The 22,674-nt window shown below is 42.8% G+C and overlaps 1 protein-coding gene across 1 annotated transcript; it reads left to right on the forward strand.

The window, feature by feature from the left end:
* Positions 1-683: 683 nt before the first annotated feature.
* chst11 (carbohydrate (chondroitin 4) sulfotransferase 11) lies at positions 684-21,237 on the forward strand. The gene is made up of 3 exons (XM_068586765.1): positions 684-767; positions 18,435-18,664; positions 18,853-21,237. Exons 1-3 carry the CDS (start codon positions 684-686, stop codon positions 19,475-19,477), a joined length of 939 nt encoding a protein of 312 aa, XP_068442866.1. The 3' UTR covers positions 19,478-21,237.
* Positions 21,238-22,674: the final 1,437 nt, after the last annotated feature.

A 22,674-nucleotide genomic window follows, 5' to 3' on the forward strand; every position in this document is an offset into this window, starting at 1 on the left:
TGGTGGGAATGTTCAGGGTTTAAAAATAAATGATGCAAAGAGAAACTAACCTTGTTTGGACCGGCAGCAAGGCAGACTCTATTAATGCGTCCATATTGTGTCCCGTTCCTCTGGCTTTCAATCATGTTGTCTCATCGTGGTGTTTTTAAAGGAATTGATGAAAATTAAAACAATCCTAGGAAAAGAGGGGGGATTTAACGGGCCAAAGATCCTGTAATTACGGAGGCTGTGTTTTCTATTGGTTTGTTTGTGCGTGTCAGAAAGTTTGCAAAAAAAAAATACTGATTGGCCAGATCTTCATGGAACTTGGTGGAAGGGTGTAGCATGGATATTTTGGACAGAAGCGGATACACAAGCTATTTTTTCCCTTTCATTAAAATTGCAAGACAGGGCTTGGCCTTGGTGGAGGTCTGCCATCCCGGAGTGCCCTTCTACAGCAGTTACCACTGGTGGATAGCAACGGTTGGACAGCGTTAACTTTAAGAGTTAGCAACAGACTGTATTCCAGTAGAAGAAGACTACATAGAGTGTCAGTGTTCTTGCGTATGAGGGTCAATCTTGAGCGACAGAGATCTTCAGTGATTCCTCTCAACAAGTCCCTAGTTCCTTCCTTCCGTTTGATTGGGCAGGTTGGTGTGGTTAATCCTCAGTTAATCATGGTGTTTCCTCTCTGTTTTGCAGTCATGCGGAGGAACCCCTTCGTGGTGGACGGCTGCTGTAGGAAAGGGTCCCGCAACGCCCTGCAGGAGCTCTACAACCCAACGCAGGTAGGAGGCTGACATTCTCGCACAACTGTTCTCTCAGTCTGAAACTCTATGTCCGTCTCTCTTGACCCTCATCTCTTCCAATTTGTACTCGCCCCCAGCTGACAGAGGTCTGACCCAGTAAGGCCCTCTGAGGGGCTGAAGGCAGCTGACTTCGCTTTAGTATTTTCTGTGTCTCCTAAAAAACGCATAATGGCTGTCCATCTTTTGTCCAGTAGTCAAGGAGTGTTACTGGCCTCAGGCGATAAAGCCATCTTCAGGCTATAAAGAATGAGAACAGAGGGCCAAAAAGGGGCTGGGATTTTGCTGAAATCGAACAACTTACCTCTCTCAAGGAAAGAGAGGAAAGAACAAGGGAACTAAAGTAAAGTATTAAGCATCAGCAGGTGGTATTCCTCACTTGTCTCTGCGTATAGTGGGGTTATTATTGCACTGTCAGTGTTTGTTCCAGCCACTAAAGTCTCACATCATTGAGCTTTCCACAATCCCATCTGAGGAGCCATTTCAGAGCATGACACCTGCTACATGATCGCCGGCAGGAAATTAATGCATATTACGAGTTGCAGCTTTAATGGCTTATAGCTCCTTAGTGAGGAGAGACAGGGAGGATGACAAAATGAAAATGGAGACCGGGACATAGGTCTAGCAAGAATGAACTCAGTTAATGGACACTATCAAAGCTGAACAAGGCAAGATTAAAGATTAAAAACAGCCACTTTAAAAAGAAGTTTCCCATCCACAGTATGGATTCATCCTGATTCTTATAAAGTTCTTAAAAGTGTATTGATGGCTTTACACAATTCAGCCCATAACTTACCAAACTTGTGTACTTTGCGTTTATTACTGCTGATGGCGTTCTAAAGCATCTGATACTTTTAGGATGATTTCCTACCTTCCAGGCAGAGTTTTGAGGGTAAAAAAAAAGGCTTTGCTGGCAGCTAACGCCATTTAGATGTGGCTGCCAAAAAGTATTGCATTCATAAGCTGTATTTTTAAAAAATATGTAATTTGGAAGACAAAAAGCAAACGTTGTAAAAAGGATACTGCTAACTGAGTAATTGATAACACAAAAACCCTGTGTGGAGTTTCGTTGTGATTTCAGATTTCTATGCGCAAAAAAAATTGATGGCATCTAAAATTGATCGAGGCTATCAGTGCAGTCTGTGGGTGGTTTTAGCTCATTGATTCTCAGTACAGGAAGGTAGAGGCACAGTATTGTCATGCATTGCCATCAGCTGCAAAACAAGAAATATGTTTTGCCCGAACAAAAACAAATAATCGAAGATTTTCATGTAAAAAACAAAAAAGTACTCCCAACAGTACTCCCAGTGGCGCAAACTACTTCAAACTATATTGCTCTACGCACCCCTCTGGCGTCAGTGCCGTTTTCTGCTCTTCTTTTTAAAATAAACGTACTGTTCAGACTGTTCAACTTGGTTATTTTGAGGAAAAGATTGTGGTAAGTAACCTGTTAAGTAACGTAAATCTTATCTTCACATATCATTATCTTAACACTTTAATGATGTCAGCCTAACAACCAAATCAATACAGACAAAACAAACAATAAGCTTGAACTGTTTTTAAAAATAAAATATATTGCAGGGATGGACTGCAACACGACAACTAACAGAACTACAAAAAACTCATACTACAACTTTTAAGCTTTCAAGCTTTGGCAAAAACAAAAGCAGTTGTTCTCAGTTTCTCTTTAAAGGGTGCTCTTTGGCGTAGGCCTCAGAACGTCCTTGCATGCATCATAAGTCCTCAAAGCCTGCTTGCAATGATAATGTAATTCTGATGAAAAGCAAAGTGACTCTGTTTGCTGTGATGGATTACCAATCTCAAGCGAGTGATCTGAAACCAATAGAAGCATTGAAGATGGAAAATAAATTCAAGCAATTAATGCTCAAAAAGAGTTGGCCAGGAACAACAGTATAGACTCTTTTACAGATGTCTTGACTGTCACAATGTTAAAGCAAAAGACAGGCAGGTGGCAAAGACTAATCATCTCAGAGTATTGGGCTAAAGTTTCACATTAAAATATCTTCTTTCTGTGTTGTTGGTTAGCACTATCTGTATTGCAATTCAATATTGTGATTCTCGGCTTCATATATAGCATGCTAGAATATCAGCTAAGTGTTTCAGAGCAGGAAAGAAAATGTTGATAATTGGCTAAACTATTATTGCAATGAAGAGATGGCCCGCTTAGTTTTTTTTTGTTAAAGCGTGGTCGATTTAGCAAGCTAACCAGCGGACGACTTGCGACTTAGCTAGCTTGCTATTTCTGCCATGTGTTCATGCAACACTGGTCACAGAAAATTCTCCGAACAAAGCGGTGACTTATCTGGTGTTAACAACATGCTTTTCCAAGTGTTTGTGGATGAAGCATTAGGTTGTTATATTCTACTCATTTAACAGCCGGCTGGTTAGCGAGCTACCTAGCTAATTCTACAGTGCCAACCTTACACTGTTCAGAGAAAAAGCCGCCACTAGGAGATTACCTCAGGCAGGAGCTCCAGGTAAACAAGTCAGCTCCGGAGATTGAGAAACTGGCCGACTAACTAGTGAGCGGTCCTCACCGGAGCTCTCGTCAGCTCTCCATTTTGACAACGTTAACGAGTAACACTGTACATAATGAGAGAAACAAATATTTTCAGCGATTATATTTTTTAAAAGCCCACAAAACCTGCAACCCAGCATTAACTCACGTGTTCAGAGAATGAATCTGTCTCCACCTGTACTCCGTCCACAAAAACATGTCATTGTGTTTACAGAAAAGGAATCCATACACAATGTGGGCATCATAATGCAAATATACATTTGAAACAGATATATATATATATATAATATATTTTGCAGAGGCTGAAACACAATACTTTCTTCAGTAGGGTGCAGCGGCTGAAGAGAAGAGTGAGAGAGGAGGACATTGCTGGAGGTGATCCTATCACAGTGATGGATTGGATAGTCTCTGCTCCTCTTCTGTTCTCTCATCACTGTCCTCCTCGCTATCTATCACTGACTGTCCGCCTGCCTCTTTGGTCTGCAACTAACTCTGGTCCATCTTGTCCACACGCCTCCAACCGTCCTTCTCCTCCCTGTGCTCTGTCTCCTCCGTCCTGTGCTTTCATGAGCTCACGTTTCTTTCCTTTTCTCGCATCATCTGTGTCGTTTTTTTATTTTCTGTATTGGTCATTCATCACTGTGGAGTGCACCTTATAAAAGGTATACGCTTGGAGGGAAGGCTTTAAGTGGTTTTGTGGATGCTCAGGATTAGACCCGGTGCACGTAGACTCGCCCAAGTTCTTTTTTTCCGCGAAGGATTTTTCCACACGTTCTCACCCATGTGAAGGTCCCATTGATATATTCTGTGTGCACAGGGGGTGTTACTGCAGCGAGGGTAAACTTTAGCAGGGCGCTTGGGGTCGGTGGTCAAGAAAGGTGTGTGTGTGTGTGTGTGTGTGTGTGTGTGTGTGTGTTCGCGCGTGTGCGCGCGCGTGTGTGTGTTTGAGAGAGAGAGTATGTGATCTGGATTTGTGATAAGCAATTTGAAATGTAAACCATCACAATGGGGACATTTTTGGCTTATTTTGGATGTGATGATTTTATTATTTAATAGAAAATAAAAATGTATTTAATTATGTATTTATTATTTATATAAAAACCAGTAAGGTTGGCTTTATGTTTCAGACTTGGGTTTAAGGTTGGGGTAAAGCAAATAAAAGGGAACGTGCAGAATCTGAGAAAACTACCATTGAAAAGTGATTAAAAATTAAAAAAAGGAGAGACCCAAATATTAAAACAATAATATGTGGTTTTAAATGATTTAGTTTGATTATTTTTCTTCTTCCCAAACTCAAGGATGCCAATGTTTGGTGTTCATTCGCAAGGCCTTGTTAGCCTTGTTCTAATCTATATTTATTGTAAAAAAAAAAAATAGATTAGAATATGTGAAAATGAAGCGATAAACTGCAATAGACTTATTGCTTCCAAAAACACATGATTAGAATATAATATGAATTCATTTTTAAGTATGTCATCTTTTTTTGCTGATATACATAATTCATGCTTTAAATCAACTATTAATAAATAATCCATCTTTCTCTTTCCAAGTTTTTTTGTGTTGAATGAATGTTTTACATTCAATTAATGAATGTTCTTTGATTTCCATACAAATAATCGCTCTCATTAAATATATCTGGAGAAAATCCAAACGGCTTAACTTTCTTCTTGCCAAGGTGCATTAGAGGCAGGGAGCAAAAGATGTCTTCCAAAAGCTCACAGAGATCCTCTTCTTTGCTATTTTTACTCTCCGGAGTGTTTGCGCTACATCACAGTACTGAACTGGACTTTGGGGCCAACACTGGTTCCTTTAATCAGAATTCAAATCAGAGCGAGTTGATTTGCCAAATGCAATAAAACCTCCAGAGGGAATCATTGGATGTGGCCACACACATGGTCAGATACCATCTGAAGGCCGGGAAGGAAACTCGTTTCCTTACGCAGTAATTATCTTTCCTCCTCATGGAAAGGTTTTTTTTCTTTTTTTCTTCCAGAGGCACGTAGACACCATAATTACTGAGCCAAAACCCGGCTCACAGTTAAATGCTGATTCAGAGATCAGAACTGAGGATGTGCAAACTGTGTCTGGGTTTGGAACCGGGATGAATGACTCAAAGCTAACATCAGCACTTAATGAAGTGCCACTGTAATGGAAGTATGTGTTCATAGTCTGTGTGTGTCTGTTGTCGTAAATCTGTGCTTCAAATGTCCCCACAGAGCAGGAAATAAATCTTCCCAGGTAAAAGCCTGATGATATTTTATGTTTGGGTTTAAAGCTTCGGAAAGGGTTACATTTAAATTATGGACGATTATTTACACCTTGGTTAATTGCTTTCAGATTTGATTTGTTTCTTCTTTCTCTGTTTACACTCAATGACAATTTACTCACATTCATGGACTGTATGTTTCCATAATTTCCATAATTGTCCATCTCTCCATGGAAACAAACTTAATTTAAAAGAAAAATATGGATATAAGTAGGTGTGTGTTCACTGATTTGTGAAAATAACATTTTTGATAGACAGGTTGTGATGTTATAGCATATTGGACATGGCAAAAACCCTCAACACAACAATAAAGACCTGGTTAATTAGAAATGTTGACCTCCACAACTATGGAGCCATACACTGTGCAGTTATGATCGATGAGTCAGTTTCTCACTTCCTGTGTCATCACACATGACGTAGCCCATCGAACACCTCATATACCGATAACCTCAGCTTTAAAACAATACATCAATGCAGACATTCATTCTTTCAAGTCCGATTCCATAGAAGTCAATGAGAAAACGACTACTTCTCTCTTGATTTATTGTTGATTAATTATTAATATTATTATGGTCTCCATTTATAGGTTGAAGTCTTCTTTAATCCAGCGTGATGTTCATTTAGTAAATGATTCAAACAGTCAAACAAACATCAGGGTATGCTTTAGGGCGGGGCCGCCTTGCCATTGATAGTTCTCTACCACGACGTTGGTTTGGTTTTTTAGAACTTTAATATTTTCACAGTGTCATTTCAGTTCATGAAAGTTAATATTTTGTTCACATTTCTTTGTATTTACTTTGAGGGACGACCCAAACAGAATGTTCAGGGTCGTCTTTTTCTTCAAAGGGCAGAGAGCAAAGTGGAGCTTTTACAGGACCATGACAACTGGGCAACGTCCTGGATGGTTGCATTGGGAGGTTTCTTGTTGAGCTGGCAAACAAGGCTGTCCTGGTGAAAGGGTCAGAAAACCCTTAAGAGATTTTTTTTTTTTTTGGCAAATGACCTGTTTTGTCGCGTTTGTTTGAGGACTCGTTGAGCAAGAAAGGGCCTCCATCAGAATGTCCTGCTCTGATTGTCTCCCCTGAATATCAGAGTTTGGGTTGCTGTGGCAGCAGGCTAAGCAAACTTACGCATCCTTCTCTTGGCGACGCCTTTGAATCCCTTGGAAAGCATTTCTCCAGGACCCTGCATCCACGGTCTCCTTCTTTCATGGCCCAGAACTCATGATCCTGGACAGAAAGATACTTTGGTAAATAAGGAGACTTTTGGCAGACTGGTAACAATTCCCTCTCAACAGCATAACATGTTGAAATTTCTACAAATGAAGGAGACGAAGAACTCATTAGTCCCGGTTGGACAACCAACAAATCTAATTGGAAATGGTTCAAAATGAACGGTCCTCTTCAGTTTCATGAATGAACGTATTGTAACGGCCTGAGGGGAAGGGTTGTCGCAGGCATCTACATTCCAGCCAGAAGGCTCCACCCACGCGTTAGAGGAGCATCAGGATCAGGTGTGGGACGAGGCTCACCTGATCCTGATCTCCTCATCAGCGAGGCTTATAAAGGTCAGGGAGGGAAAGAGAGAAGGGGGCAGATGCGACGAGAGAAGAGAGGCTTCTCTACTCGCCGACGGAGGTGAAACCGGTAAGCCGGGTAGTGGCCCGGTTGTGATAGTTCTAGACAGAGATACCTTTGAGTTATATTGTTTATTTCAATAAAAACATTTAAAACCTGCAGAAAAGACTCTGCCTGTGATTGTTGCGCTGCCCGAACGTCTGGGCTCTTCCTCCCATCCTGTTACAGTATCCATAGAAGGGAGGAAAGTGTCTCTGTGGCGAGATAACACCTGTCTGGATTGTTTCACCAGCTGCAGATACCCTGCTGACCCACAATCCCTTGGATTACTGTGTGTGTGTGTGTGTGTGTGTGTGTGTGTGTGTGTGTGTGTTTTCTCCCACTTCCCCTCCTGTCCTCCATGGAACTGTCACTCTGTTGTAAACGCCATCAGAAAGCACAGCTCTACGCTGTTTGTATGCAAGATGCATGCGTGTGTGTGTGTGTGTGTGTGTGTGTGTGTGGGAAGCTGAATAAGTCACTCTGGGTTTTGAAGACAAAGGGATTTAGAAGAGGAGGCTGCACTCTTTTTGTCTCGGTCTATCTCTGGAGGCTGCAGATGAGCGTGGCTGGAGAAAGAGGAGTGAAAAGAGAGAGACAAAGGGATTTAGAGATGTTTTGTTTTCCGAGGAAATAAACTGTGGAGAGGGGAGACGGCAGAGCACAGCAAGCCACCGAGAAGTTGAATATGTTTAGGTTCCTCACGATGAAATTGTGTCGCGATTTTGACTAGCTGGTTTCCTTGAGACCATCACATGATACCACTGTGGGGGTAAACCAGGACGCACACAGGAGACAGCTGGAGCCCTCGGTCCATGTCGTCCTGTCCCTTTCTGGATAAGGCTGTTGGTTTATCTTGATTTCCCTGTAGATTTCATGTCCACATTTGAGCTGTTGTGTTTCCCTTTTGGAGAGGAAGCGTTGCTCCACAGCTTACGACATCGACAGCGGAGACTATGCTTCCCATAATGGAGAGACAAAACACTGATGGCGTCTTGATTTAGCACGAGCATCCTTCCAAAATACAGAATTTAATGTCCACAATGTCCTCGTGGACAATGCATCACATGCAAGGTAAAGGAAGATGCATATCCCAAGTATCAGAATGTTAAACTGGTTTGGAGTCAGACTGCAGTCACTCGTTTCCTATAGAGACGCTCGGCCTGGAGCATTAATGTCACTTTTTACCACCCTGGGTCACCCTTCGACACGTACGTCCACCACAAACTCCTCCACACATGAACGCAACATAACAGGGAGTTTAGATTGTGTCTCATACGGACGCTAAAGGGTTCCTTGTGTGCCGGTATCAGAGCACAACATTTAAGGACCACCATGCTCTTGACAATTAGCCAGTTCTGCAGGACAAATAGAACGCACCACTTCCTGCGGGGCCTTTAGCAGACGATGGGTTGCTGCAGGCAGTAAGTCTTAAACCGGCTGTAAATTCAATCCCCCATTAGGTGATTTAATGAGGAAATAAATTGAGTGTTAGCGAATGTGATGGGCCTGTTAATGTGGACCGGTCTTAAAGAAATAATAACATATCAGGACAGAAGATTCCTGGATGTGACTCCGGTTTGAAGTCGCTCTGTAATCACACGATGAATGAAGACTATAAACACAATCATTGTGTAGTTAAAGCACCGCTGAGCGTTCAACACAAACTTTCAGACCCGACCCGACTTGGTTCTGGACGAAGAGCCAGCGGCTTACTTAGTTTTTCTTCTTTTTACACAAAAACATCTGACTGCGGAAATGGACCAGCACATAAAAACAAAGCATGCGTAAGCTCTGCATATAGCTGATAGATCATCGGTTTAGTGGCAATGCACACAGTATGCCACCAACACTCAGAAAACAAGCTCGTAATGTTCCCATAATGCACTGGCCTTCACCCGAGTGAGTGGGGATTTTAAGAAGCCTTCTTGAATGTGATTTACCAGGAACGACCTTGAGGGGATCTCTTCAAATTTGGCACAGACGTCCACTTGGACTCGAAGATGAAGTGAATATATTTCGTGACCTCAAGAATTCATATGCTAATAATGACAATTTGACGCTAATTTGTAGCCGGATAAAATGATGGTGGGCATCACATATCGACTTAAAATGCAGGAGAGAGAGAGAGAGAGAGAGAGAGAGAGAGAGAGAGAGAGAGAGAGAGAGAGAGAGAGAGAGAGAGAGAGAGAGAGAGAGAGAGAGAGAGAGAGAGAGAGAGTTCTATTTGGAAATAATTCAACCTAAGCCCGTCCCGAGCTCGTAGCTTCTAGGTCCCAAAGCCAGAAGGGACCTGCAGGTCGTGTTGCTAAACTCCCATACAGCCTCATACGACACGCCCGTATGTGTTGACAGGTGAAACATGACATTGAACTATAAATCAGGACCGAGACTGCACACAGTTTACAGACATTTACAGACTTCAGTCTGTGATTATTGGGTAACGAAGCCTTGAAGATTCTCCCAAATGACTTTCTTCGCAGCCTTTTGAGGGCACCAGTCTGCAGATGTTCCAGATGCAGGTTGGAAAACAGAGAGACATCTGTCGCAGAGTGATAAGCGGAACACTCATTTTGCTTATTTGTCTCTTGCATCTCCTCTTGATTCTCTCCTGTGGTTTTTGCTCCCCGAGGGGTTCAAAACAAGACATGCAGGAAGAGAAAAGGGTAAAGTGCTCATGAGAAGGCAGAGAAACTTTGATGGCTTTGAGGGAAAGTCAGAGCAGTTTGTCATTATCTTGTCGGCGGTGCTATAATTATACCCCCACTTCTTCTCTTTGAGACGTACTGACACACACTCAGAAACACACACATGTAAAGAAACACATAATATCTGGTCTTCAGATGTAGAAAAGGAAAAAGTACAGTACACACACTCATCATTGTATAATTGTGATACTATGTACACAGTTTCTCACTGTGTGCTGTTTTTTTCACGGCACCATTTAAAGGTAACGGGGACAATGAGAGTAAAAGCAGTGTAAGTGTGCATGCCGCTGAGCTCGGGTTCCAGGGTTAATGTGACCGTGGGACAGGGGAGCGTCCGACTTACCCAGGTGTCACATGGCCACAGCAGTGTGTGTGTGTGTGTGTGTGTGTGTGTTTATGCGTACACAGTTTAGATTCAGCTAGAGTTCATTTCTGCCTCCGTTTTTATCGAACTTGCATGACGGTGCATCTTGTTGTTATGCAGCTGCGAGCCTGCAGGAAAGAGCTTTCAAATCTCCTTTACAGGCAGATGGTACATTCAAGGACACACCGGAGTCAGGGAGTTGGTATTTGGCTGCTGAAAAGTAAATCAATTCAGAGGTTACTTTGTGGGAAAATCTGATCCAGGTGGGTAAAAAAAAAAAGAAAAAGAAAGATAACGACTTGATGTCCCAGACAGGATCGTTTCAAGTTTTGGAAAACAGCTTTTCAGCTGCTGTCACAGTAAAAAGACTAAAGGTGATGAAATTTCTGCAAAGTCTCATGAAATGAAATGAAAGTGTTTGTAGTTAACGAGCTAAATGATGCGGAACTCCTGCGTCACTTTGGTGTGTGAGTGTTTGTGAGCAAGCTGGTAATGAGCAGAGAAGAATGTTGATTTTGAATGATTCTGCAAAATCACAGATATTATTTAATTACGCCGTTTTTAGAGTGACTTCTGTACAGTCCAACCATTTCCTCTTGTTACATAAATACAGTCTTTTCAAAAGAGACTTCAGTCTTTACAGTAACAACAAAACTACAGAGTAGGTTCAGGAAAATATCACAAAATACTGAGTTATTTTGAGGAAAAGTACTTTGTTAGGTGCAAAACTATGTGGTTGGGTTTCGGAAAGGATTGTGAAATACTTAGTGAAGTTTAGGCAACAAAACTTATCAATGTGAAAACTCTTAGAGGTGTACAAGATACATGAATTTGAGAGTGCAATACTACATTTCTGTAGTACTTTTCTTACTGATTTCACTTCTAAGTCAAACTCCTCCAATGTAGATCTTAACACTCAATCTTATCGTGTTTTATAGCTTTTGTTGTTATTTGTGTTTTACTTATTTACTATGCTTATGCCTTTACTGTGTGAATATGTCTTGTAATGTATTTTTTTTCTTTCCTACTGATGTTGCACTCTCCACCTCGCTGCTGTAAATTTCCGCGCAGTGGGACTAATAAAGGATTATCTTTATCTCAACGCAAAAGCATTTAATTTAAATATATTTATTCTTGTTCATTTTAAAAATGTTCTTTTATGGGTGAAAAAAAAACACCCCAAGACTTCCAGACTCACAGTATGCCCCTGTCTTCCCGTCCCGGGGCAGTAAAAGCATTAAAGGCTGCTAGTGAAACGGTGTGTTAACACTAACGGCTCCTTAAGGCCAGGCGTCACGGCTTCACTGCAACTTTTACAGACAGCCATCTCTGAAGAGCACAGCCCAGTAATATTCACACATCTTATCTGTGGTTGGCGACGCTGACTCGCTCATTTAAGACTTTCACTCAAAGGGAAATATGTAACAAGGGGCGATGGCGTTAATGATTACATTATTAGCATTAGCATTAGCATTAACTGTAGCTGAGGTTGAATCAGCATCACCTTGTGTTTGTGTATCTTATACTGCTATGTTTTTCTGTATGTAACATAACAGCACAGAGGTCAAGAGGTCATGAGGTCATCAGGGCATGAGGTCATGAGGGCATGATGTCTTGAGGTCATGAGGTCATCAGTACATCCACTGCTTTATGAATTTGTCTTTGCTGCTTTTTAAAAGTCCAATCCAGTTTAATGATAGAGTTATTAAAATGAACTTAGAGTATGGGATTTCTGATCAGGCTCCACCATTGTACTCACTCCAGTGGGCCTTGTTTCCACATGTCCAAGTGTCCTCTCTGCCCAAATGCCCAGATACACAAAGATTTGAGATCAGAGGAAGCACCATGGGGCAATGTGAATATAAACCTAAATGCAAATATAAACCTAAATTCTTTGTTACCAGAAATATTGTTACTATTGTTTTATATATTTAGAACGTGTCATGTAATGAGACACTCTTTAAATGTCAATAACATCTTTGTTGTAGCACAGGTCACTTGACATCATATAAAAGTTGATATTTATCTTTCTGTTACTGAATTCATCTGAAAAAACTTCATCACAGGATTCAATAAATCCTGTGATGAAGTTTTAGGAACTCTTTCAGTTTCTTAAATTTTTTGGAATGAAGGTGTTCTTAAAAATCCTATTGATGAATATTTATCCACTTATTTCCTCCATTTTTTCTTCATGTGCCTTTGGTAAATATGTTGTCTTTACGTCCTCTGGTTGTTATTTTTTCCAGGTATGAATGTGTGGAGCTGCATGAATATGTAGCGGGGCATTTTTCAGAAAGAGCGCCTGTTCTCGGCAGCTTCCCCTGTGTAAATACAGAGTAAAGAAACATTTCCTCTGCTCTTTTTTCCGCATCGCTGCGGGCGCAGGTGTCCCACTCCTCATACATGGCAGCATGTAAAGTGAATGTGCCGCCGGCCCTCAGAGGAACCGACGCACTCGCCTCATTAACTGTCGGCATTGTCGGGTTTTTATAGAAGGAGCCTCGCCTTGTTGCCTTTTACAGAGACTCAGGTGAAGAAAAGCAGCGTTTGTGTGTGTGCGTGTGCGTGTGTGTGTGTGTGTGGCGTGTGTGTCTGTGTGTGTTCAGTACAGTTGTGGCACACTGGCAGCCCCTTATTCCTGCCAGAGCTATGAATGCCAGTCTGTAAGCAGAGAGGGTCAGCGAGACAGACTGCCTTTAGAGCTCACTGTGTGTGTGTGTGTGTGTGTGTGTGTGTGTGTGAGAGAGAGAGAGCGATTGAAGGAGAGAGAGAGAAAGTGAGAGAGAGGCATTGATGAATCCTATTGATCTTTGTTTAGATGACTTCACAGCTCGCGAGAAGAAGAGAGAGAGAAGCTGATGAACAAACAGAAGACCAGCTGGATCAGGTTTAAGAGGCGTAATGGAAGAGTAGTTTAGCGGAAGAGAAAAAAAAGAAGAAAAAGAAGAAGCATACCACCAGCATCACTGAAAGCAGCCCTTTCCTTTCACCTGATCCTCTTTGAGCGTCAGGGGGTACGACTCCACCCGAGAGTGTAAATACTTTAGGAGCAGCAGATTAGCCCGAGGGAAAATAAACAAGGCTGCTCAACGAATTGAAGAAAATATCTAAATAGCTGTACCGACTGATGCTGTGTTTAAATTGCAATAGAAAACGTTGTTTTTGGAAATAATTATTTCTTAGAGGAAAAGATGTTTCGGGGCATCTCCTCTAAACAAAGTGCTCTGACGCTCTGCAGAGTCTCTGGGCTACAAATCACGTCGCATAAGCATCTCATTTTCTCCGAGGCAGTATTCATAACATATTACCTCAAGTTTTTCTAAGGAATAAATTATCAACAGAAAGTTGTTTCCATATGTATGGTAATTCTAAGTACGTCTGAAGATGTATCTCAGTATGAATTGTGGTCACTAAGAAGCCTGATTCTTAGTCTGTGAATCACTTCAACAGATTCTGCAGCAGATAGGGATTTCCACCGCGGCCAGGTGAGCCTGCCCGAGCCCTTAGGCCTCCTTTCCAACACCTACGCAGGGTTTTCTTCTTCTCTCTTTATGTATCGGGTGCTTGTCATTAAAAAATATGCTGTGCAGAAATACCCTGTAACAAGTACACATCGTAAGGGAGCTCGGTAGCTTCGTCTGCCCATCAGTTCACTGATCCCAGGTCTGTGAAATCATTCCTCCTCTTGGTCAACAAGGGATTTTGCATCTCTGCTCTTTTTGTGTGTGTGTGTGTGTGTGTGTGTGTGTGTGTGTGTGTGTGTGTGTGTGTGTGTGTGTGTGTGTGTGTGTGTGTGTGTGCATCCTGGAGGATTTTAATGTCCGTGACCAATGGTAGAAATCACTGCTAGAGATCCACAAATCTACAGGGTGCCTTTAGGTTCAGCCTCGTAGCAGTAAGTCACTCTGCATGTCGTTACAACGCATCTATGACCTTCCACATGTCTGTTTTCTTGCCGTGTCGGCATTAGACGCTCAGAGAAAACGCTGCTGAAGTCACGTGATGTCGTATGAAGGAGACCGCTGTTCAAGTCCCGTGTAAAAACAAGAGGAATCCGTTGAGTTATTACCGTGGACTACTTAACACGTCGCAAAAATGTGAACTCATCCAACTGCAACCGTAGGTCAGTGTGTGACGATTTATATTGACTACTTGCACACGTAACTCTAAACATAATTACTTTTTACCCATGCCATTATCTTCTGCTGTTCCTAATGACGTATTTAAAAATGTGTCCGTATGTGACAAGTTGGGGGTTAAACATTAAGTTAAGCAAAATATTTATGTGTAGACATTACATTTAGTTAATCTTGTAATTCATTTGTAATGAATTAGGAGACCAAACTTCCCCTTGAGGCCTTTCGGGACGTCGGGGTAGTTGCCCACATCCTCCCTCCTTCCTTTCCTTTTGAATCCTCTCCTAGCTTCCTCCCGCTCTCTTTCTTTCTTTGCAACCATCAGCAGATCAGGAGGAAGCTATTCATTACCGCCACAGCGCGTCTAAAGCCGATGCTCAGATCATATTTCAAACTCATAACAACTTTTGCTGAGAATCACGCATCCATGGCGAGGAAATGAAGACTTGAAATATGGAAACACAATCTCCACAGTTCCCGTCATCCGTTTCTCAAACGTTTTTAACGACAAATGTGCAGCGACAAAGAAAAGAGCAGCGCCGTGAATGCTCAATGGAACCCTGCCGACGTCTGGAGATAAGACAACAGAGACTTTCTTTTTGCACGACACTGATAATGATGTTTATGGCGAGATATGGTTTAACAGTATGCACAGGCATTCCCTTTGAGGTTCCTCCCAGTGCTGATTTCCTGTCACATCTAAATCAATACAGAGCATCATGCTGCAAGGAATTGCTGAGCTCAGGGGGACGAGTGGTCGTAGCTGGTTCAATATATAGTCACTGATATGATGCACCTACTGCCATGACGAATTCCTCGTTTGTACAAGCTTACTTGGCAGTTAAATGAGTCTGATTCTGATTCTGATCCCTGGTCTCCCCATAGTTCACATGTGGAAGTGTCCTTGAGCAAGACACTTAACCCCTAATTGCTCCCCAGGCTCCTCACAGGGCAGCCCACTGTTCCTCAATCAAGGATGGGTTAAATGCAGAGAAGTATTTCCCCAAGGGGATTAATAAAGAATACATTATTATCATTATAGTTATTAAATTGACCATATCATACATAGCTGCTCAATACTTTAATAGCTGTGGTTTTATGGCAATTGCTGTCCGATGCTGACACACTTGTTCGGGTCCAAGGGGATTAGGAGGCGACTGTGCTCACAATGATGCACGTACATGGTATCTGCTCTCCCATGGGAACGGCTTGACGTGGCCAGAGGTCAGTGATCTTCATCACGACTCCCTCTCAGATTGTATCGACTTATCGCCTCTCTCATCTCCCTTTCATCCAAACTGCACAAGAGACCCGACCGGGCTTGAGCCTCTGAGATAAAATGGCAGAAAGCAACCCCCTGAAAAGAAGGGAGATAAGGAGAGGAACACTGAGGCAAAGCAGGAGATGACAAGATTCCTTCCCTTGTCTCCTTCTTCCCATGCTAATTGCAGCGTTTGTCCTCCTCTGGGACGGAGGGCCGCGCGCTCGCTGCGACATTTGTGTGAATCATATAGCTTGATGTCTCTGAACAGGGAAGGGGGGGGGGGGGGGGGGGGAGGAGAGATTTTCATCAACAAAGAGCTGTTATTCCTCGTTCACGGTTTCGCCTTAGTGGGCTTTGATGTGTTGGCGTGAGCTTGCAAAGGAAGAGAATGGAAATCACACAAAGAGAGAAGAGGCGGGTGGGGAGCTGAGACGTTCATGTGCAGTCATGCCTCGTCAATTTACACTTCTTTCAAAATGCTTTGAAGGACCGTTTGAAAAAAGAACAAAAAACAATATGGAAGTGTGTAACAGGTTTAACCGAGGTAAATGGAAGGAGATGTGAAGAACTAAAGAAAATAATGAAGCTGTAAAGTAGAATGTTTACAATGGGGGAAAGTATTTTTAATTGTCCATATAAAATATAATTCAGGCTCGGTATGGTTTAGAAAAATGACTGACAATGGCAGCACCAGAACTAGTGAAGGGATACCAATACCAACAGAGTACTTCATACTCAATACCATAATCATTTTGAATGGAAGCTTTGTGAGTGTCCCACTGCCACTAATACAGTGCAATCTATTCTTTATAAGATTGAGTGAGAGTTGACACCTTGTTGGAACAAGGTGATAAGTTGTGGGTGCAACTTTGTGGGGCCAATATGTATGTTGTGCACACAAATCTATCATCTGTTGGGGACAAGATCAATATGTGTGCACACGTTATGATATTGTGCACACAGGTTATTTCCGTACATGGCCTAGATCAATGGTTGTGGGTGCAGGTTATTAAAGTGTGAAAACAATATTGATTTGTGTAAAGGTTCTGGTTGGGGAGAAATCCATATGTTGTGCACGTTTACTATTTAGTGGGAAAAAAGGTCATCCAAAAGTTACACTGTTCGCACTAGAATGAGAAATCTCATATTTTGGGTGTTTCCATAGTAGATCAATTGCATCACTCAGATGAAAATGAATCTTCAGGCTGAAGCAACAGTAGATACGATGTTTGGCAAATGTTCTCTTTTGTATTAAGTATAAGCAATGTCTTAAGACTGTACGCAACAAAAGGGGGGATCGTTAACTGAAAGCATTCACAAAGCTAAAATCTGCCATGATTGTTGTCACAATGTGAAACCACAGTGAGAAAAAACCTTCTTCCCAACTCTTCACCCGATTGATTTTTCAAGGAATTAAAGACCTATGACCTGTCTCCCCACATGACTGTATAACGGAGCTCATAGATAAAGTGGCACACTATGAAATGTGGCTTTTACAGACATCCTGCTGGAAATAATTTAGATTTTACGGTGACTCATCCATGAATGCTTTTGTATGCTGGCATCAGATAGAAAGGGGTAAAAGATCGGTTTCTTACAGAAACCCTCGCACATGATGAATCCCCCACCGGGCAACATAACGTAGAATGACTTCAAAGAGAAATACATACAAGTCACGCTGTCTTCATGCTTAACGCTGGGTGGGGGTCCCTTGAGTGGTTTCAGCGCTCTGTGACAGACAGGCCAGTGCAGCGCTGAAAGGCCACACTTGTTGCGAGTGGGATGGAGCAGTAAAGAAGCAGTACAATCAATTTAGATCAGGCGAGGAAACTTTAGGGAACTGCCCTCAAGGGGAATTCTGACCAGGAGGAAAAATAATCAAGAGGCATAAGAAAACATTCCTGCCCATTAGATGCAAAGCCCCTGTGCTGCTCTCCGCCTCAGACTCCTCCTGCCATGATCCACTTCATCACGAGAATCATAGTGAATATGAAATATGCCTCATATGAGTGATTGTTGCTTGGATTTGCGCATATTGAACACTCAATATCTGTAATATCCTCCAATATCATTATCTTCCTCCACACCCGTGAACTAATCTTTATCGTAGTCTGCGGAGCGACTCAGATAGGAGAAAAAGATCGAGTCAATAAAAAGAAGGGTATAATAATAAAGGCTGTGATTAATAACACACGCTTTATCTCACTTCATCACTCCCTCTGTCTGCCGCGGTTCAAAGTCATTTATTTTAGAGTGCTTTATTGGCACGGGGAGATTTTCCATTCACTGCTAAGGAAGGTATGAAATGTGGACACAGTGTAGAGAAAACAAAATAATTTATAGACAGGAAGATAATTCTGCTTGGAAATATACTTAATAACAATATGCTCGGATCAACAAATACCCTCACTTGTTCAGAGCCCCTCGGTGTATGCCCGTGGGTATCGGTGCCCAGGGGCACCCTGTAGTGCCTCGACCAGGCTTTCAACTAACTGATCAAAACATCTGCATGAGCATTATATGAAAAAGAGCAGTTTGACAGGTTTGGAGTGAGAATGTGTTTACTGGTCATGTTTTGTTAAAAAGTATCCCCATAACATTTCTATACATTTTGTATTTATTTACCAAAAGAAGCAGCAAATTACCAATGTTTATTTAATTCTGTTAAAATGGCTGAATATTCAGAAAGTTACTGAAAGCCCTTCTCACATGAATTCTCTTTCCCGCTCCCTTTTCCTCTGTCTATGTCTGAACAGCCGGAGTTGTCCGGAGCAGCCGTGCTCCACCAGACCAGGCGGGATCAGGTGGTGGATGCCTGTCGAGTCTACAGTGCATCCAGCCGTAAGCGCAGAGTCCTGACACCTGGAGACCTCAAACACCTCGTGGTGGACGAGGACCACGAGCTCATCTACTGCTACGTCCCCAAGGTGGCCTGTACCAACTGGAAACGCGTCATGATGGTGCTGACTGGCCGGGGCAAATACAGGTCAGTACTAGGGTCATCCTCCTTCTAATGTACTGCTGTGAGATCGATGAAAGCAAAAAGCACAGCACATGTGTTGTTTGATGTGGTCACATCCCTGAAGGCTGCTCTTATTACACTGTAAGTTAATACAAGGATGTAAATGCATATTGTTTTTTTTTGCTCACTGCCCGAATGCCTCTCTTCCACAGTGACCCAATGGATATCCCTTCCAATGAAGCCCACATCCCTTCCAACCTGAAGACGCTGAACCAGTACAGTATTGCTGAGATCAACCACCGCCTCAAGAACTACCTCAAGTTCCTCTTTGTTCGCGAGCCCTTCGAGAGGTTGGTCTCCGCATACCGCAACAAGTTCACCCTCAAGTACAACTCGTCCTTCCACAAGCGCTTCGGTACCCGCATCATCCGCCGCTACCGCAAGAACGCCACACAGGAGGCTCTGCTCAACGGCGCTGATGTCAAATTCAAGGAGTTCGCGGAGTACCTGGTGGATCCGGCAACGCAGCGCGACGGCCCGCTCAACGAGCACTGGCAGACCGTGTACCAGCTTTGTCACCCATGTCACATCCACTATGACCTGGTGGGCAAGTACGAGACGCTGGAAGAGGACGCTAACTACGTGCTGAGGCTGGTGGGCGTCGGCGACAACTTGCGCTTCCCGAGCTACGCCAAGTCTACCCGCACCACAGATGCCATGACGGCCCAGTTCTTCAGCAATATCAGCACCCAGCAGCAGATCCAGCTCAACCAGCTTTACAAGTTGGACTTCCTCATGTTCAACTACACCACACCCGGCTACCTCCGGCTGGACTGATGGAGGGCAGAGCTAGGACTCTGAGAATGGCTGCCTTGTTTAAGGAGAGGCAACAAAGTGTGTGGAGAGGTTTTTTTTGGAGGCAAACTTGATTTTTTTTTTAAACTGTCGTTGTAACTTGCAGGCATGGGGTCTGAATTAGACATACAAACAGGTGCTGAAAGCGAGAAAGGTATTGCGTGCTTGTCTGAGCAACTCCAATCAACTCTGTGTGATAAAGAGAGCGCTGGTTGGGAATGTCGGCTAAATGGACCAAATGCATGCAAAGACTAAAAAGTGTGGATGAAGCAGGTCTTCAAGGTGTTTTAAGGGGAACCTTTCCTCAGAGGACGGACCTGAAGAAGGATTCTCCTGATGATGTACCCTACTTGTTTAAACAAACTGCTGACAAATTAGGCTGCTTCAGATTCTACAAAGCAAACAGCGGCCTGCACGCGCCCTGACCCCAACGCATTGTGGGAGCTAAGCTTATCTCGCCCTTTCCCCCTGATCAGTAGAGAAACTCCGTCAAATTGTAAAACACTGTACAATTCCTGGCCGCTCTGTCGGCTCGGTGTGTTAGCACCCGTCACCCTAGACCCACGTCAGATCTATTCATTTCAGAGGGAAACTGACTCAGCACCGCCGCAAGGACACCCTGTAATAGATGGCTACCGGCTTAACTCTCAAGACCTCTACAACTGTTAGCGTAACGATTTGGCCTTTAGCCAACAGTTTTAACGAAACAAGTTGTCACTGGTTTCTATAATTATGATGTTGGCAGAAGGGACCTTTTGTGTAATACCTTGAGGACACAGAGGAAGACGGATTCTCCTGCTAGGGCGGGGAAGTGTGGAAGTGCTAAATAATCATTGCTTGTGACACCGAGGATCCTTAACACTTTGAGCTCCAGGAAGTCGTTAGAAAGTTACAGGGGGTTCTCACAGAGATTGGGTGCACAAGTTGAAAGTGAGAAGTCTGTGCCGAAAGTCTGAGCTGGAAGATAAGAGACAGCCTGTGTGGTTGTGGAAGGGTTAAAGACACTGGATCTCATAACCCTGCCCTGCTGTGCCCCACCCGGCCCCGCCCAGGGGCTCAGTGGACACACCCAGGGACACACCCACAAAAGCCGCTGCTCAGACGACCAACCATGTCTTTCAGTAAATTAAGATGCCTCTTTATTTCTATGCTTATTTTTGTTTTGTATTGTTTTATTAAGCATTGCTGCGAGCAGCAATAACAGATTATTTAATTAGCTTTATTGGTTAAAGAAAAATTGGAGATGAATTGGATGTGCCGATAAATATTTTAGGAAATGTTTTGAAGTTAAACTGTTGCCAGTGGTCTGTCATGTTGCTTTCTTTCTTCACAACTTTACACATTTTCATTTGTGAAGGTTGTGCAATGTTTTTTGGCCCATGGCTTTGTCCTTCTGTGTCTGAGATCATCAGAGATTTACGAGTTCTTCTTCTCCATTCCCTGTTGTCAAACATTTGGTGCCAAAATGGCTGCGAGAGCCTCAGAGATCCACACTCTTGTGTGTTCAGTGCTCATTATTGTCGATAAGCAAATTCTTGGTGAAAAGACCCCCCCCTCGCCCACCCCGACCACCTCAACCACAACACGAGAACTAGCTGCTACTCTCAGTGTACATATCAACAAATCTACTGCCCGCATCACAGAATCAGAGACTGTATCTCATACTGTAATGTGATTAATGTTAGCAATGCAGAGCAATGTCAAGGTTAATAACTGCACTCTCCATCACGCTGTGGATTGGATTACAGACGTAAGTACCATACAGAGAGAGGGAGGGAGGGAGGGAGGGAGTCATTTAGTTTTTTACCTCTTTGTAAATTCTAAACCACTCCAGCTTCAAAGTCAAAGAGAATGTTTTTTGGAGAAAAAAAAGCTGCACGGTTGACTGAACCAGAAATAATATTTTCCTTTGCAGTCTGCTGGACTGATTTTCATAAAGTTTTGACCATCATTCCTGCTGGTATTTATAACATTTGACTCATCAGATTCAGTGTAGAGGTTGCTTCTGCTTTGATACTGCTTGTCAAGGCTGGATTAGCAAATGATGAAGCAGATTTGTGGCAATATGCCTGAACTAAAGCACAATATCAACTCACATAATTTGGGTCTTAAAGGGGTCTTTCTTTACTCGATCTCGAGGCCCTGACTTGTAGTGGGTCCTTGTCAGAATGTAATGTTAAGACCTGCATTTTTGCACTTAGACGGCAAAAAAAGCTGGTAATTGCCATGTGTGCTAGACCTTTAGGGTCCCTCACAGTCCAAGGTTCACTGTGTGGAAATACATAAATATGCACGACTAAAGCACAATGTCAGCCTGAAAAGGAAAAGGGGTTTAACTAATGGATGGATGATAAGGGCCTTAAGATGGGTCCTCGTTTATTTTAAGTCCCTGTTAAGTCAAGTCAAGACCATCCACATGGCCTGAAATATAAACTCCTCCATAATGAACAGCATTAAATATGAAAAGTCTTGCATCCCTTAATACTATGCTATTACTAATGTGCTTACATGGTGCAAATCCTTCAACTAATTAGCTATTACCAGCGTAATATCGAACTCATGAAATATGGCAGCTTGGTCAGTGGCCCCACACATGACGACGCACTAAGTAACCCCCAGTGTTGGTTTTGCGAGTGTCGTTGCATGCACTGTCTTTTCAAAAGAAACTTCATGGAAACAACTGGGCGAGGTTTAAGGTAACCAAACTACTTGGTTAGGTTGAGGGAAAGATCATGGTTTTTGGTTAGAATAAGTCTGTTGCGTAGTTGTAGTAGGCCATGTTAAGTACATATGTCAGTAGGTTACATAAGTTAAGTACATAACTTAAAACAAGTCAACTTTGACTCATGGTTTCAGGAGAAGTATACCCGTCTCCTGGGTGAAAGTCCTGTGTTTTTTATCCATCCATCCATCCACCACACCTCCCCTCTACGCAGAGTAGACTTTATCGCTGCCCCTTTTACCCCCGCTGTAATATTCCAGTACAGGAATACTGTACACAGTACACAGTACACAGGTTTTTCCAGCCCTGCTGCTCGACAAAAAATACAAGATAAAATATTGTATCTTGCTCCAGCATGAAAAGTTATGAGGCTCCGAGTAAATTAAATCGATTAACTGTCTGTTGTAAATAATGTAAAGTCATGTACATTCAGCTCTGCAATGCAGGGGGTATTTTT

Source organism: Clinocottus analis, unplaced genomic scaffold, assembly GCF_023055335.1.
Source record: "Clinocottus analis isolate CAN_PGR_092001 unplaced genomic scaffold, fCliAna1.0.p SCAF_20, whole genome shotgun sequence".
NCBI classification, from domain to species: domain Eukaryota; kingdom Metazoa; phylum Chordata; class Actinopteri; order Perciformes; family Cottidae; genus Clinocottus; species Clinocottus analis.

What these genes read in the sequence shown, in the direction of transcription:
- chst11 (XM_068586765.1), top strand. Translation starts at nt 684, where the DNA reads ATGCGGAGGAACCCCTTCGTGGTGGACGGCTGCTGTAGGAAAGGGTCC. An exon ending in AGCTCTACAACCCAACGCAG is followed by an intron (nt 768 to 18,434) that starts GTAGGAGGCTGA and finishes ATGTCTGAACAG; the next exon opens with CCGGAGTTGTCCGGAGCAGC. An exon ending in ACTGGCCGGGGCAAATACAG is followed by an intron (nt 18,665 to 18,852) that starts GTCAGTACTAGG and finishes TCTCTTCCACAG; the next exon opens with TGACCCAATGGATATCCCTT.